We start from the raw sequence: 12,707 nt of genomic DNA on the forward strand, positions 1-12,707 counted from the left end.
GGGGCTCTACCCTTGAAAACTGGTACCACAATAATTGTATGATTATGTAGAACCTGTTTATATATTATGATATTACCTACTACAATTTTTTTTTTCTCAGGTTTGCCTCTTACTACATCATTGGTTTTTAAAAAATCTTTATATTCATGTAACTTGCCCATTTTGTTTTTTGAAAGTTTTGAAGTTTTTAAGGCCGAAATAAGTAAGGCTTTTGCTAGGGCATTTCATACAATATATATAGTTACAAGAAATATAACAAAAATTATTTAGCATACTGCAAAAATATAACCATCGCTTCTATGCTTAGTTTGTCGCACTTTATATTTATATATATATATATATATATATATATAGAGAGAGAGAGAGAGAGAGAGAGAGACTTGCAACTTGTGTGAAAGTACGTGAGCACTTATTTCTAATTTGTAAAGAAGAAGAAGAAAGGAATAATACTTCAATTTCTTATTGTAATAGCCAGAAACGTTGAAATTGTGTTACCTTTTATGTTCATTACGTTACGACTGAAACTAAATACTGTATTAATGAAAATATAATAAAATACACTTTTTTGAGTACATAAAATGTTTGTTTCAGATTTAAACGAGGCAGTAAGTTTTTACTACAGGATGTTTTTAAAGTTCTACCAAATTTAAAAGCATCTTGGATTACAAACGGAAAGTTGTATCAAGGTGAAATAACTTGTAAAGTGAATGCAATAGTGAAAAATTTTTAATTTAGTGTCAGTTTCGCACAAATAACTAATGTCGTTCTTCGTTAAAAAAAAAAAAAAAAAAAAAAAAAAAAAAAAAAAAAAAAAAAAAAAGTTTACTTCAATGATACTTCGTTAAACACAATGTAACAGACAGTTTAGTATAAGATAGTGACTGTTTATGAGAAGATATAATGTTTCTGTGGTTTTATGAACTTCAGTCGTGTGTTGTATATATTTCGTGACTTCAAAATGTTTACAGAAATACAGCTCCATAAGAAAGCTGCACATGAACAAAGGAGCTCCAAAGATAGTGTGTAGTTCTCTGTTTCTATGGAAAATTTAATTGGTTCATTCTTCGTCGAGGTGAACACTTGTCACCAGAAATTCTTGCTTGCAAATGTTGCAAACAGTGAAATTCCAGAATTAAGCAGATGAGGCATGCATAGGCGTATCTCCTATACTTTGACTAGTACTGTATTCACTTTAGATTCATTATTTTCTATTTGCTTATGAGATGAAATATTATAACAACAGTTACATTTAGAACGTAGTTTTGTTTGGCTCTGAAATCAAGTATTTTAGTTAACTCTCACAAGTAATTGTAATACTTTATATTTACCTCTAGTAGAATTATGACTAGAATTAAATATAAAGTGTTAAAATTATTGTTCTACTTACAGGTTTATACATATATTTCCTGAATAATGCTTGCACTTCTGAGCTTTCGGCTCTCTCATGGAGTCTTGGTCTCGGAGTATAAACAACAGGAATATATAAGGAACGAATTTACCATTGTAGAACAGTGCTGGAGACACTTTGGTTTATTTACGCATTCTTATGTTCATTAGAGAAAGGTTGCCAACTCATGTTTGTAGTTTTCCCATTTATCACTTAACCATTCCATGTCTAAATTTATTTCTTTTATTTATTTATTTTTTAATAAATAAATTTACAAAAACAAATCTTCATTTTTAGCCTTCAATAAAATTTTTGAATCTTCTGTCCTAAATTGAGGTTCTTTTAAATGTTTCGACATGCCTGTAACTTGACTTTCCGATTTAGCATTCCTAACATGTTTCATCATACAGGTTGTGAGGTTTCTTTTATCTTGCTTCTGTAATTCCCATGATTACTTCATTTTATTTCCTAGATACCGGTTTTATCATTGGGATCCGTTTAACAAATCTTAGATTGGGTGATGTTCTTCTGTAAGGTTTTGGACTCTTCAGAAGCTGTACAGAAACCGTCATGTGTAAAAATCTTCTTTAATGCTATTGTCAGTCGGGGAAAAAATAGGTAGTCCTATCCGTTGATTTCGGTTTTATGATACAATTCGTCGTTATCAATATCCATCACAAACCCTCAGCTGGCACTCAATATATTCATTATAAATCTGTCATTCTGCAAAGACTGAAACAAATATTTGGAAGATTTTCTTTTGCGTGCCATTTCATTTACCTATTTAGAATCTGACATACAGATAAAGATTGAACATTTATTGAAGCTTAGCAGTACGATTGGGTATCCATTATTAATAAGTTTGTGTAACCAGATTAGAATGTATTCAAGTTTCAGTAGACGAAAACGAAATTAATGACCCGAAATGGATAGAACTACCTATTTTCCCCAGATTGATACACTAAAGGAGATTTTTTACTCAGCACGGTTCCCATACAGCTTTGAAGCCCTTCAAAACCTTAGGGAAGAACATCAGATCCCAATAATAAATCCAGCGTTTAGGAAATAAAATGTAATTGCAATGAGAGTTACATAAGAAGGACTAAAAGCAACCTCAACACGTCTCCCTTAACCTAAACGACATAAATGTAGGACATTGAACTGAAAGAATTCAAACTAAAAGAAAACTCAACTTCGTGTTTCTCCTGTTTTTATCCTCCGTGATTAAAACTCCAAGGGAGTTCTTCTGGAGTTTTATCTCCTCCATTAATCATGTATACAAACCGGAATTGGTAGAAATTGACCATTTCTGGTTTCGACGTTGATCGCCATAAAACAAAAGCAGTAATAGATAGCGCCAGTTTTTTTTTCTGGAATCTATTCAGCGTTGCAAGATACATCATAACCAGTCGCAACTTTCTACCGAAACCGGAAGTGGTTCAAATTTACTAGTGCTTCCAGTTTAAATATTGCTTCCCATAGAGCATAACTGTCAAAGATACCGAGAATTTTTTTTTTTTTTTTTTTTTTTTTTTTTGAATAGTTTTAGCGTCTTAAGAAAAGATTTCATCTTCGTATTTCTCTTATCTTCCTCTTAAGATCGGAAGGGGGTAGAATTTACTACTTAACAGGATTGATCTCTCAGTATCCGTTTCATCTCGGAATTATATACCTATTTGAATATTGAATCCATGTAGCGTGAAACTCTACCGTAGTTTCACAACTATGAAATGAAATTCGCTTGTTCTCTTCTAATTATTATTGGGTGGATATCTGGCTCAGGAGAGTGCTGCTTATCTACAAAGTTATAGCCTATTTCTGAGGTTATTCGTAATTCATTAGAATTAGATACCCACTGATTTCTACGTGGTGCGCTGCACGAACTATACCAATTTCGTTTCGAGACGGGAAAATTAAAAGGAATGAAGGAAGGAAAGAAAGTAAACATGTTAATGAATGTTTGCGCTTGTAGCTTGCTGATCGTGGTCGCAATAATTATACGAAACGGAAATGAAAGATCAAATATGGGAATCACAGGCGTATTATACGGAACTATATGCTCTGAGTTTAAACCGCAAACAAACAGTAGTGAAATGGAAAGAAAATGCTACGGATTCGGTAGAGATGTGGCAAATGAACGGATACAACAGTAGTTGAAACGATTTAAGAACGATGATAAATCCGCCCAAGACGTTCTCCAACCGTAGATAACGTGGTACTCTGGGTTGCTTTTTAAGGTTCGTAGCGTCCAAATAGAGATACTTACAAATTTAATGGAAACAAGTCAAATGGCAACGTTCAGGCGGCGACCGCAGCGCCAGGCTATTGGTAATGATGTGTTAGGGCAAACTTTGTATTACGAAGTTGCCAGTAGAACGGCAGTGTGTAGTGAATTAAGCAGATGTTGATAGTGTAAAATGGACAACGTCTGTAATTTCCAAGGATAACAAATTGGCACTCGGTTATGTAGTGTGAACATGACAAAAGTGGCAAGTGTGTTTGGTGTATTGTGAGGGATAATGTCCAAGATGGTGGTATACAGAACACAGCAAAAGCACATTAGCCAGGAGTAATAGGGTCGGAAAAAAACTTCAGTGGCAGGTCCCGCCAAGTATTAAAGCGAATTGTCACTCGAAACCGTCGCACAGTGGTCGGAAACTTGAAAAAAACGGACAAAAATAGTTTATTCCGAAATAATGGAAGTCGACGGACGTCTCTCTATTGTTCTCTACGTAGTTGTCCCTTCTAAATCGATTGCAGTTACCGCGAAAGTGATTGTAAGAACCCCTGCTGCAATACGTGCAGATGGTGTAAAAGTGTGGAAACCCCTCGCATAAATGTCAAAAACTGCAAAATATAACCAAAGGAACAATGTAGGGTAGTAATAAAGGTGAGAAGAAATTGGGAAGGACACAGAACAATGAAAGCTGCCATCTTGAAATCCACCTCGCGAATCACATACAGTTTATAAATTGAAAACATAATATGTTGACGCCTTATGTGAGTTGGGCATCGCTAGCCAGTACGAAGTTATGACAGGTCTTAATATGCACCCAAGGAGCGGTTACAGGTTCAATGTGCTCTCCGTCTAATTGTAAGTGCAGCTAATAAAAAGACGATATAAAACAACGTGTGTTTGGCTTAAGATACAAAATTAAAGTTCTCAGTTTTACACTCGCACCATCTTCGAAGAAACACTAATACTTACTGGAATGCAATTTAGTTCAGGATTACGTTGTTTCGGTAAGATTAAAAGATTCAGTATAAAATCTTTTTGTATACCACTGCACTAACGTGTAATATACAGCAGCTCCACTTGACTGATAGTTTATCACTGCAATATGTATGAGGCTTTCACTAAAACTTTGATTCAGAGACGAAGGCAATCCAAATTACGTACAAGACAAAATACCTTTTTTCTTTGTGAGGCTCAGATAGCGGATCTCGATTGCGACCACAACAACATTACTCATCACGCATTTCCAGTCAGATAGGGCTGAGTCCTTCAGCTGTACTTGGCTGCAGCTACTTCCAATGCTCAACCTTTGTACTACTTATGGTCAGCTTAATAAACCTTATTTCGCAGATAAGCAGAGCTGCTAACATAAGTGTATATGTAACTTCTCGTTAACACTAACAAAGCTATCATCTAAATGATATGACAATGGATAACAAATAAAACTCTTCACTAAACACACAGTATTCGAGTCCAATATACTATTCAACCGCTTTCATCGACCTCAGAAACGATATTAATGGTTAAAACATATCATATTGTTTGGTTTATTTCTTACTGATTTTTCGGCAATTTTATTTGTTCATGTTTGCATGCATTTTATGGACAGTGAAAATATTCATATGTCCTAAAACTCCGGGTTTGGAAGCAGGAGAGATACTTATAATCAAATATCAATTCCGATTTCATAGGCGGTGAAGTTGACAAAATCGATTTTTGACCACTTTTTCCCAGTTTCCGACCACTGTGCGTTGTGCGACTGCGTTGCTAATGATTGATGAACTCAAGGAACACCTCCCACATCCTTTGTCGACAATGACAGTACGCCGCGAGTTACGTGACGGACATATGTGATAGGGTTTCACGGGCGAAACCTCTGATAAGGAACCATCATGCTTTGGCCGATAATACTGCCAAGTGCAATATGGACCACTGATTCGATGGGTATCTGGACAAAGGTGATATGTCCATTTTTCTTCGAAAATCAGGTTTTGACTGATATGGATAATGTCCGAAGTGTTTTTGCATTTGTAGCACATTGAACCTCCAGCAAATATTCCATTAACAAAAACAAGGTTTTGCATGAAGCTCTGATTTATGAGATGCCTTGAATTTTGTGTCCTGCAAAAATTAAAGCACGGACATATCACCTTTGTCCAAATACCCATCGAATGGTCGGATGAGTCATCATTCATTTTAAAATCGCGTCGTGTTTGTATGTGGGGAACGTCAAAAGAAACGTATGATCCGCATTGTCTCCGCCCAACCGTGAAACATAGTGGTGTCTCTTTGGTTTGCTATGGTTACAATATCCTGGTTTTCAGTGAACCCTGCGCTGACTCTTTCCGGTTGCGTCGCTGCCCGTTTGCGATATTTTAGCGTCCATGTATATTCTGTGATCCAAATGTTGTTTGCGAGGCAGTGACACCATATTCCAGGATGAAAAGGTGCCTATTCACACAGCTGGAGCTGTTGCAGCATGAAGAATATCAGGATGAAGTTGAACACCACCCTTGGCCCACACAATCCCCGAACCTGAATATAATTAAACACTTCTGGTCCGTTTTGGATACAGAATCGGACAGATTTGCACCCTCCATCCTCTCATGGAACTGAATGATGCAGTGCACGCGCAATCTGAATGGTGTAATACTCCACTTGCTACCATTCACGACGTCTATAACTCCATTCCACGTCGCATGAGACCCATTCTGAGGGCGAAAGATGGTCCAACGCTATATTAATTTTTTCTAGTATTATTTATTTCCATTAAATTCTTAAGTTTCTGGATAGTGGCATTGAGAGAAGCAGTTGGAGTTCCAAAACCTTTTTCTAACATTCATACCAGCGTAAAAAGTGATGTAATGGGGAAGGTTGGTCCCACAGGAGGTGACTGCGGTTCAGAAAAAAACAAAGAGAAAATATCAGCGTTTCTTTATTTCGTATGTCTGTGAATGGGAAAGAAATTCTTCCTGGACAGTCCTAATATGAGATAAGCGGTAGTTTTTTATGATGATTCACATCTTTAGCACTGTAATGTGTTCATGATTGACACCACATAAACCCACTCTCAACCAAAATCACTAGAGCGTCAATAGAAAGTTACGCTTGTATTTGATGAACTATTTGGGGTATAGTACAACGCAAACTGCTGCCACCTTGCCAGACTATCAACTGACAGCAATTGGAAAATGTACATGAAATATCGAAAACAGTGAAACTAGTATCTACGTGAATCGCAGAGGTGTTTTGCTTCAGGACAACGGGAATTTACATGTTACCAAGACCACACATGATATTATCCGATTTGGTTAGGAAGCAGTGATTAATCCCCCATATTTACCTAATATCGCACTGTCGAATTATCTTTTGTTCCATTCGCTACATAACAATCTGTTTAAACTCAGAACTACGCGACCTATGAACTTGAACGACTTGTTTGGTTAACGTTCCACTGAGTTGTACCACTGCCCGAACTTTGAAGGCAGGTTATTGTTGTTGTTTGCTACTATTTCTGTTTATTTTTTATTATTATTATTATTATTTTTTTTTCAAGTACATCTTTACTCTTCTCCTTTGTAGGGTAAAGATCCAGCATTTTTCTTTCTTTGCAAAATCACTTAGTGAGAATAATATGACGAAATATTTGAATATGAATTTAATATTTTTTTGTTTTATTAGTCGCAGGTGGTGGATTTCTTGTGGCCAAGCATTAAAGAATGGGAAGTTGATGATGAGGCTATGGCTTTTTGCTTTCAATATCAACGACCAGATAAACCTCCGCGATGGGTAAAGATCTTCACACCTTATGTAAGTTCAATTTAAAGTCCATACTTGTGAGGAATTTTTGTTGTGAAAGTGCTATGTTGATATTCTTTGGGCCTTTCCATAGTCGTGAATTCTGTATTCAGAGATGAAACCAATTAAAAAAAAAAAAACCGCTTTTCTGTCTTGTTGCGTATGGAGATGGTCACATTATACGAATAAGTGCCGCCGGGGACAATAATCACAAAACTAGTCGAGTTTTACGCTGGAGTTGTACGACATTAGCCACGTCAGCATTGTTCCAAGCTTTTATTTTATTAATTAATTATTTTTTCACGTAATTTTTCTCGCAAATGAAACTCCTTTTATTTATACCATTCGATAAAGAAACTGAAGTACAATACCTGTCCAAAAAAGATGTGATATCGTAGTTTTTTAGTGCAATATTTTGTAGAGTGAATAGATGGTCACAGAACTGTGAAAGGTTCATCTTGAAAGTGTTTGTCACTTATTCAGTGTTATTTTACTTACATTACACATTAAGTTGCACACATAAAGAAGATTTACGATGGTACATAAGATTCGACGTCCTTGATAGTTCGTAGCGAATCCATTTTTTGATCATCACTTTGCACCTTTCCGGCATTAATGTGACAAGGATATCAATAATTAACTGGGGAAAATTGTTCTGCTTTTCTTGAAAATGTTGAAATTTTTTAGCGATATATATTCAGTTTCTCAATGACGTTTCACAGGGGCTCAATGATAAATCAGGTCAGGGCTTTGACTGGGCCACTCTAGAAATGTATGGCGTCGGAATCAATCATCCCTGTTCATTAGGCGCCATATGCTTCTGGTCTTTATCTTGGTCTTCCACGATCATGAGAACTTCTTGTATAAAGCAGCGTGACATTTTCCAAAATCTTAATATAAACCTCACGATCCATCGCTTTTTCATTCGGTGAAGCGACCCCATAACCATGGCAGAAAAGGCCATCAGACTTGTTCGTCCACCTTGGTATTTGATATTCAGGAACAAAATGCTTACAAACTAGTCGCCGAATCCATTTGATACTGTCGCTCCCAAACATGAACTTGCTCTCGACTACTGAAACCACTGTTTGACACTGTTAAAACACCCACTGAACTGTACTTTCTGAGCCTTACCACTTGACGCATAACTGCAGTGTTTTTTGGTTAGACTCATTGGATGGTCTGTACAAATGAATGATTTCCATAGTCAATATTTCTTTGGCGATTTCAAACGTTGTTGAACTAAGGTCGCATCTGGATATGCAAAAGATACTACGATCGATCGACCAGCGAGTCAGTGCAACATAGACGGCCGCTTTTATGTATTTGAACGCCTCCTGCAGCTGTAACTCCCTCCCTGTTATTCTGGAAATGCCAAAGTACTGAGCAAGCTCAAAGCGTGTTGTCACACTTTTCGACTATTTGCAGTAGCTTACTGTTGTCCTAATCAAGGTTTCGAGCTCTACGCACCGTAAGCATATCTCGAAAATAACAAAAATAAATAAATAAAAAATAAAGCGTTTTTAAAAACTAAAACAAACAAACAAACAAGCGTGAGCCGCGTAGCGTAGTCGTTAACGCTCTCCCTTTGTTGCGTGCTCTTCCGGGTTCGGTTTCCAATGGGGATAGTTGGTAGAGAAAATGTAAAGTTTTTATGCCAACTATCCTGAGTGAGGTTTTCCTGGGTTTTCCCCATTCACATCAGCAAATGTCGCGATAATGCCCAACATAATGGTCCCAGTCCGCTTCCTTCTTTCCCATTCTTTTCCTCCCCACTTCTCTGGGCAGTGTGATCACTACAGCCTGGATTTATATACAAAATACATGTTTATAGTAACATGCAGAAACGTATGGAAAATGTTTTCTTCTTTCCAACGGACTTGCAAGGATTCGTTTGAGACGCATGTGTTGGTGCATATAAGTGCATATTTTGAGTGAATTTCGATGTGCATGCATATTTCGTAAACTTTGCAGGATACTGCATATTCTCAAATTTTATTGCTGCATACTAGCATATTTGAGAGTATATCATAAGAAAGTAGGTTATATTTAAAGTGAACTGACTCACTTTGTGAACGAAGATGTAGAATAAAATGTTGTATAGAATAATAGAAGACAGTGTTGTATCCTATCCTAAAGTAGTCTGCCTGACTTGTCTTGCACACGGTCTTCATTGCGTAGCAAAAACAATCAGGTGCTAACATCTAGCAGGAGACGCGCTTGTATCAAATGTAAAGAAAGTATTTGTGAAAGATCCATCGCACGTACGTATCTTTCCCAAAGTTGCGAAAAATTTTCCAATACCTTGTCAACTAGTGGAGCTCGTGGCTAGAACCTGTGCCGTATTATGCAGATAATTTAAATCAAGTGAAGACAGTTGAAGACTCACTAAGTCCCGATAATGCAACTGCTATTTGTGTCTCAAAAAATGTTCCTCTACGAATGACATTGAGAACAAAATTAAGTACATACACAACCACTTCTCGAGATTACCTCAAATTATCATACAGTTGGAATCCCGAAAGAATGCTTTGCAGTATTCACTCTCCTTGTTGGCCGAATAATCTCAGACTTTGTCCAGTGAAACAACTCACGGTCTTGCGAAAATAGCGTGAGATAAACTTTGCAAAGTATTAGGCAAAAAAAAAAAAAAAAATCCCGGGTACAAAACAATCTGTGCCAATGCAAATGTACTTAATGGTGAAAACATGGAATTGTAAGAGAACGAAACTTCTCGACCTACAAAACGTTTCTTACTGATAAACGCAGAGGGTTAACAGAAGAAAACCTAAGGAAAAGGTTAATAGTTCATTGCAGCAGAAATCATTAAGATAAGATATTTTTGTAAGAAACTGACATTTTATTTTCTTATTGTATATTTCAATGCATATTTTAGTGCATATTTCTTATATTTTTCGTGCATATTTGCATGCATATTTTAGGGTTGGTTTGTGCATGGAAATCCGGGCTCTAGTGATCACCGAGGAACGTCACATATAATGGAATAACATGGCCATAGATGCCGAAAGCCCAGAAATCTAATTCCTCAGCCTAATCCTAAACGAGAAATAAACGCAAAAACTAAAGAGAATACCTACAAAAGAAACAGTATCATACCTGCACAATTTGCACAAAATCAAAGGAAATTCGAAAAAAAAAAAAAAAAAAAAATCATTCATTACCAACCCGCTTTATAGTGAAATGCACTGGTTTCAGCAAAAAAAAAAAATCATTCATTACCAACCCGCTTTATAGTGAAATGCACTGGTTTCAGCATTGTCTTGTAAAAATTTAAGCGCGGACGGTACGCTGTAAAATCAATTATACTGTAGAAACCATAATGTCACATCCTTTTGACAGGTACTGTACGTCACACATAGTACAACTAAAAACAACGTTCTTCGCTGAAGATGAAGCATGTTTTTATGTCACCATAGTAATATCTCAGGTGATATTGGAGATATGTAGGCTCGAAATGAATAGAATAGAAGCTGTGTAATAATGAAACATTTCATTTTCAACAACTGCAAACATATGTAACCACCTACGAATAACTTTATCTTTTTAATCCTGAGCCTACGTAAATATAGAAATGCATGATACAGCATAAAGAGAATAGTATCATGAATTGATTATAGAAGTTTTAAAGACGAAAAGGATTTAATGATAATAATAGTAAAACTTCCATGCTTATGTCTACTTACAGCTTTTTCCAGTTACACGAATAAAAATTAAAGCCTGTAGGAACTTACGTTCGTGCCAATTTTACATAATAGTAATTGATTGTTGTATTATGTCTTATGAAACATCAATGTTATGAACGGACATACTATTTACATATGCTCCGAACCACACTGGGACTTGAATTTCATGCATGTCGGACTGCACAGTGTATTATGCATGATCACTTCAAATAGAACAGATTCTTCCTCAACACATGTTGCATCCGAGAACAGGTTTAAAGGTACACCACAAATCCTGAATATTTTGTAATAATAATAATAAGTAAATAACTAAGTAATACTAATTTTGCAAAGTAGTAATAATAATAAAATGGTTGTTTTCAGAAATTATATTCTTTCATATTGAAATATGTCGTGTAATATATATATATATATATATATATATATATATATATATATATATATATATATATATATATATATATATAAAGGGGGGCCCAGGATCCAACTTTAAAATTTTAAATGGAAACATGGGGTGAGTGATACCTCGTTCGATAAATCTTTAAAAACTGAAAAGCGTAGTGCCAAAAGATTTTTCATATCGGTCACCGTATTCAAAATGGCCGCCAAGACATGGTGCATGTATCAAATAAAACATCCAGTATCACTAACATCGAAACGGTTGAACATAAATAAACCAAACAAAAGCTCAGATAGAAATGGCTACGGAGCACATCGAATGGTTTTGTCGCGGTCCCCTCCAGGGCCGTCATTCATGGGAGCCCATGGTCTAACTTTAAAATTTTAAATAGAAACATGGGGCGAGTGATACCTCGTTCGATAGATCTTTAAAAACTAAAAAGCGCTGCGGTAAAAGATTATTCATATTGGTCACAGTATTCAAAATGGCAGCCAAGACATGATACCTATATCAGATAAAACATCCAGTACCATTAATATGATAAATGAACCAAACAAAAACTCAAATAGGAAAGGTCATGTGGCACATCGAATGGTATTGTCGCACTACCACCCCCTCCCCCCCGGGGGCCCAGAGCCAAATTCAAAATTTTAAATGGAAACATGAGGCAAGTGATACCTCGTTCACATTGCAAAAACTCAATGTTCGACAATTTTGTTTTGCATTTCGCATTGATTGATTTTGCATGAAATCATTGCATGCAATAAAAATGGAAGGTACCATTTAACACTAACTTTACCTGCTTTTTCTCATTACAGAGACCTCTATCTCTTATTTAAAAAAAAAAAAAAAAAAAAAAAATCAGATAATTTTGTTGCGTAGATTCAATTTCCGAAAACTAAGGTTCTCATTTGCAATTTCATCATTCCTTCCCACTTTAGAGGAGGGAGATTGCAGCGATAATTTTCTAGGAATTAGATTTCCTCCTTTGCATTAAGTCACTTTTATTTTAATCGTCTTTTTCTCTGCTGCATCGTTCTCGAGCTGTGGAATAATAAACACCCACTGTGATTTCCTATACGAGTTTTATTCTGTTCATTTATCTCCAATCGTTTTCATATTAGTGGTACTGGACGTTTTAGCTGATACAGGGACCATGTTTTGGCGGCCAATTTTAAAAAA

At 36.1% G+C, this 12,707-nt stretch overlaps 1 protein-coding gene across 2 annotated transcripts in view; it reads left to right on the forward strand.

Annotated features, from left to right (window-relative positions):
* Snx27 (sorting nexin 27) overlaps positions 1 to 12,707 on the forward strand; it is a 157,400-nt gene that overhangs the window by 128,765 nt on the left and 15,928 nt on the right. For both annotated transcript variants that reach the window (XM_081734099.1, XM_081734100.1), the window contains exon 10: positions 7,305 to 7,433. In XM_081734099.1, coding sequence (XP_081590225.1) covers positions 7,305 to 7,433 — 129 coding nt within the window. The remainder of the gene's footprint in view (positions 1 to 7,304; positions 7,434 to 12,707) is intronic.

Source organism: Thermobia domestica, chromosome 12 (assembly GCF_964235325.1).
Source record: "Thermobia domestica chromosome 12, izTheDome1.hap1.1, whole genome shotgun sequence".
NCBI classification, from domain to species: domain Eukaryota; kingdom Metazoa; phylum Arthropoda; class Insecta; order Zygentoma; family Lepismatidae; genus Thermobia; species Thermobia domestica.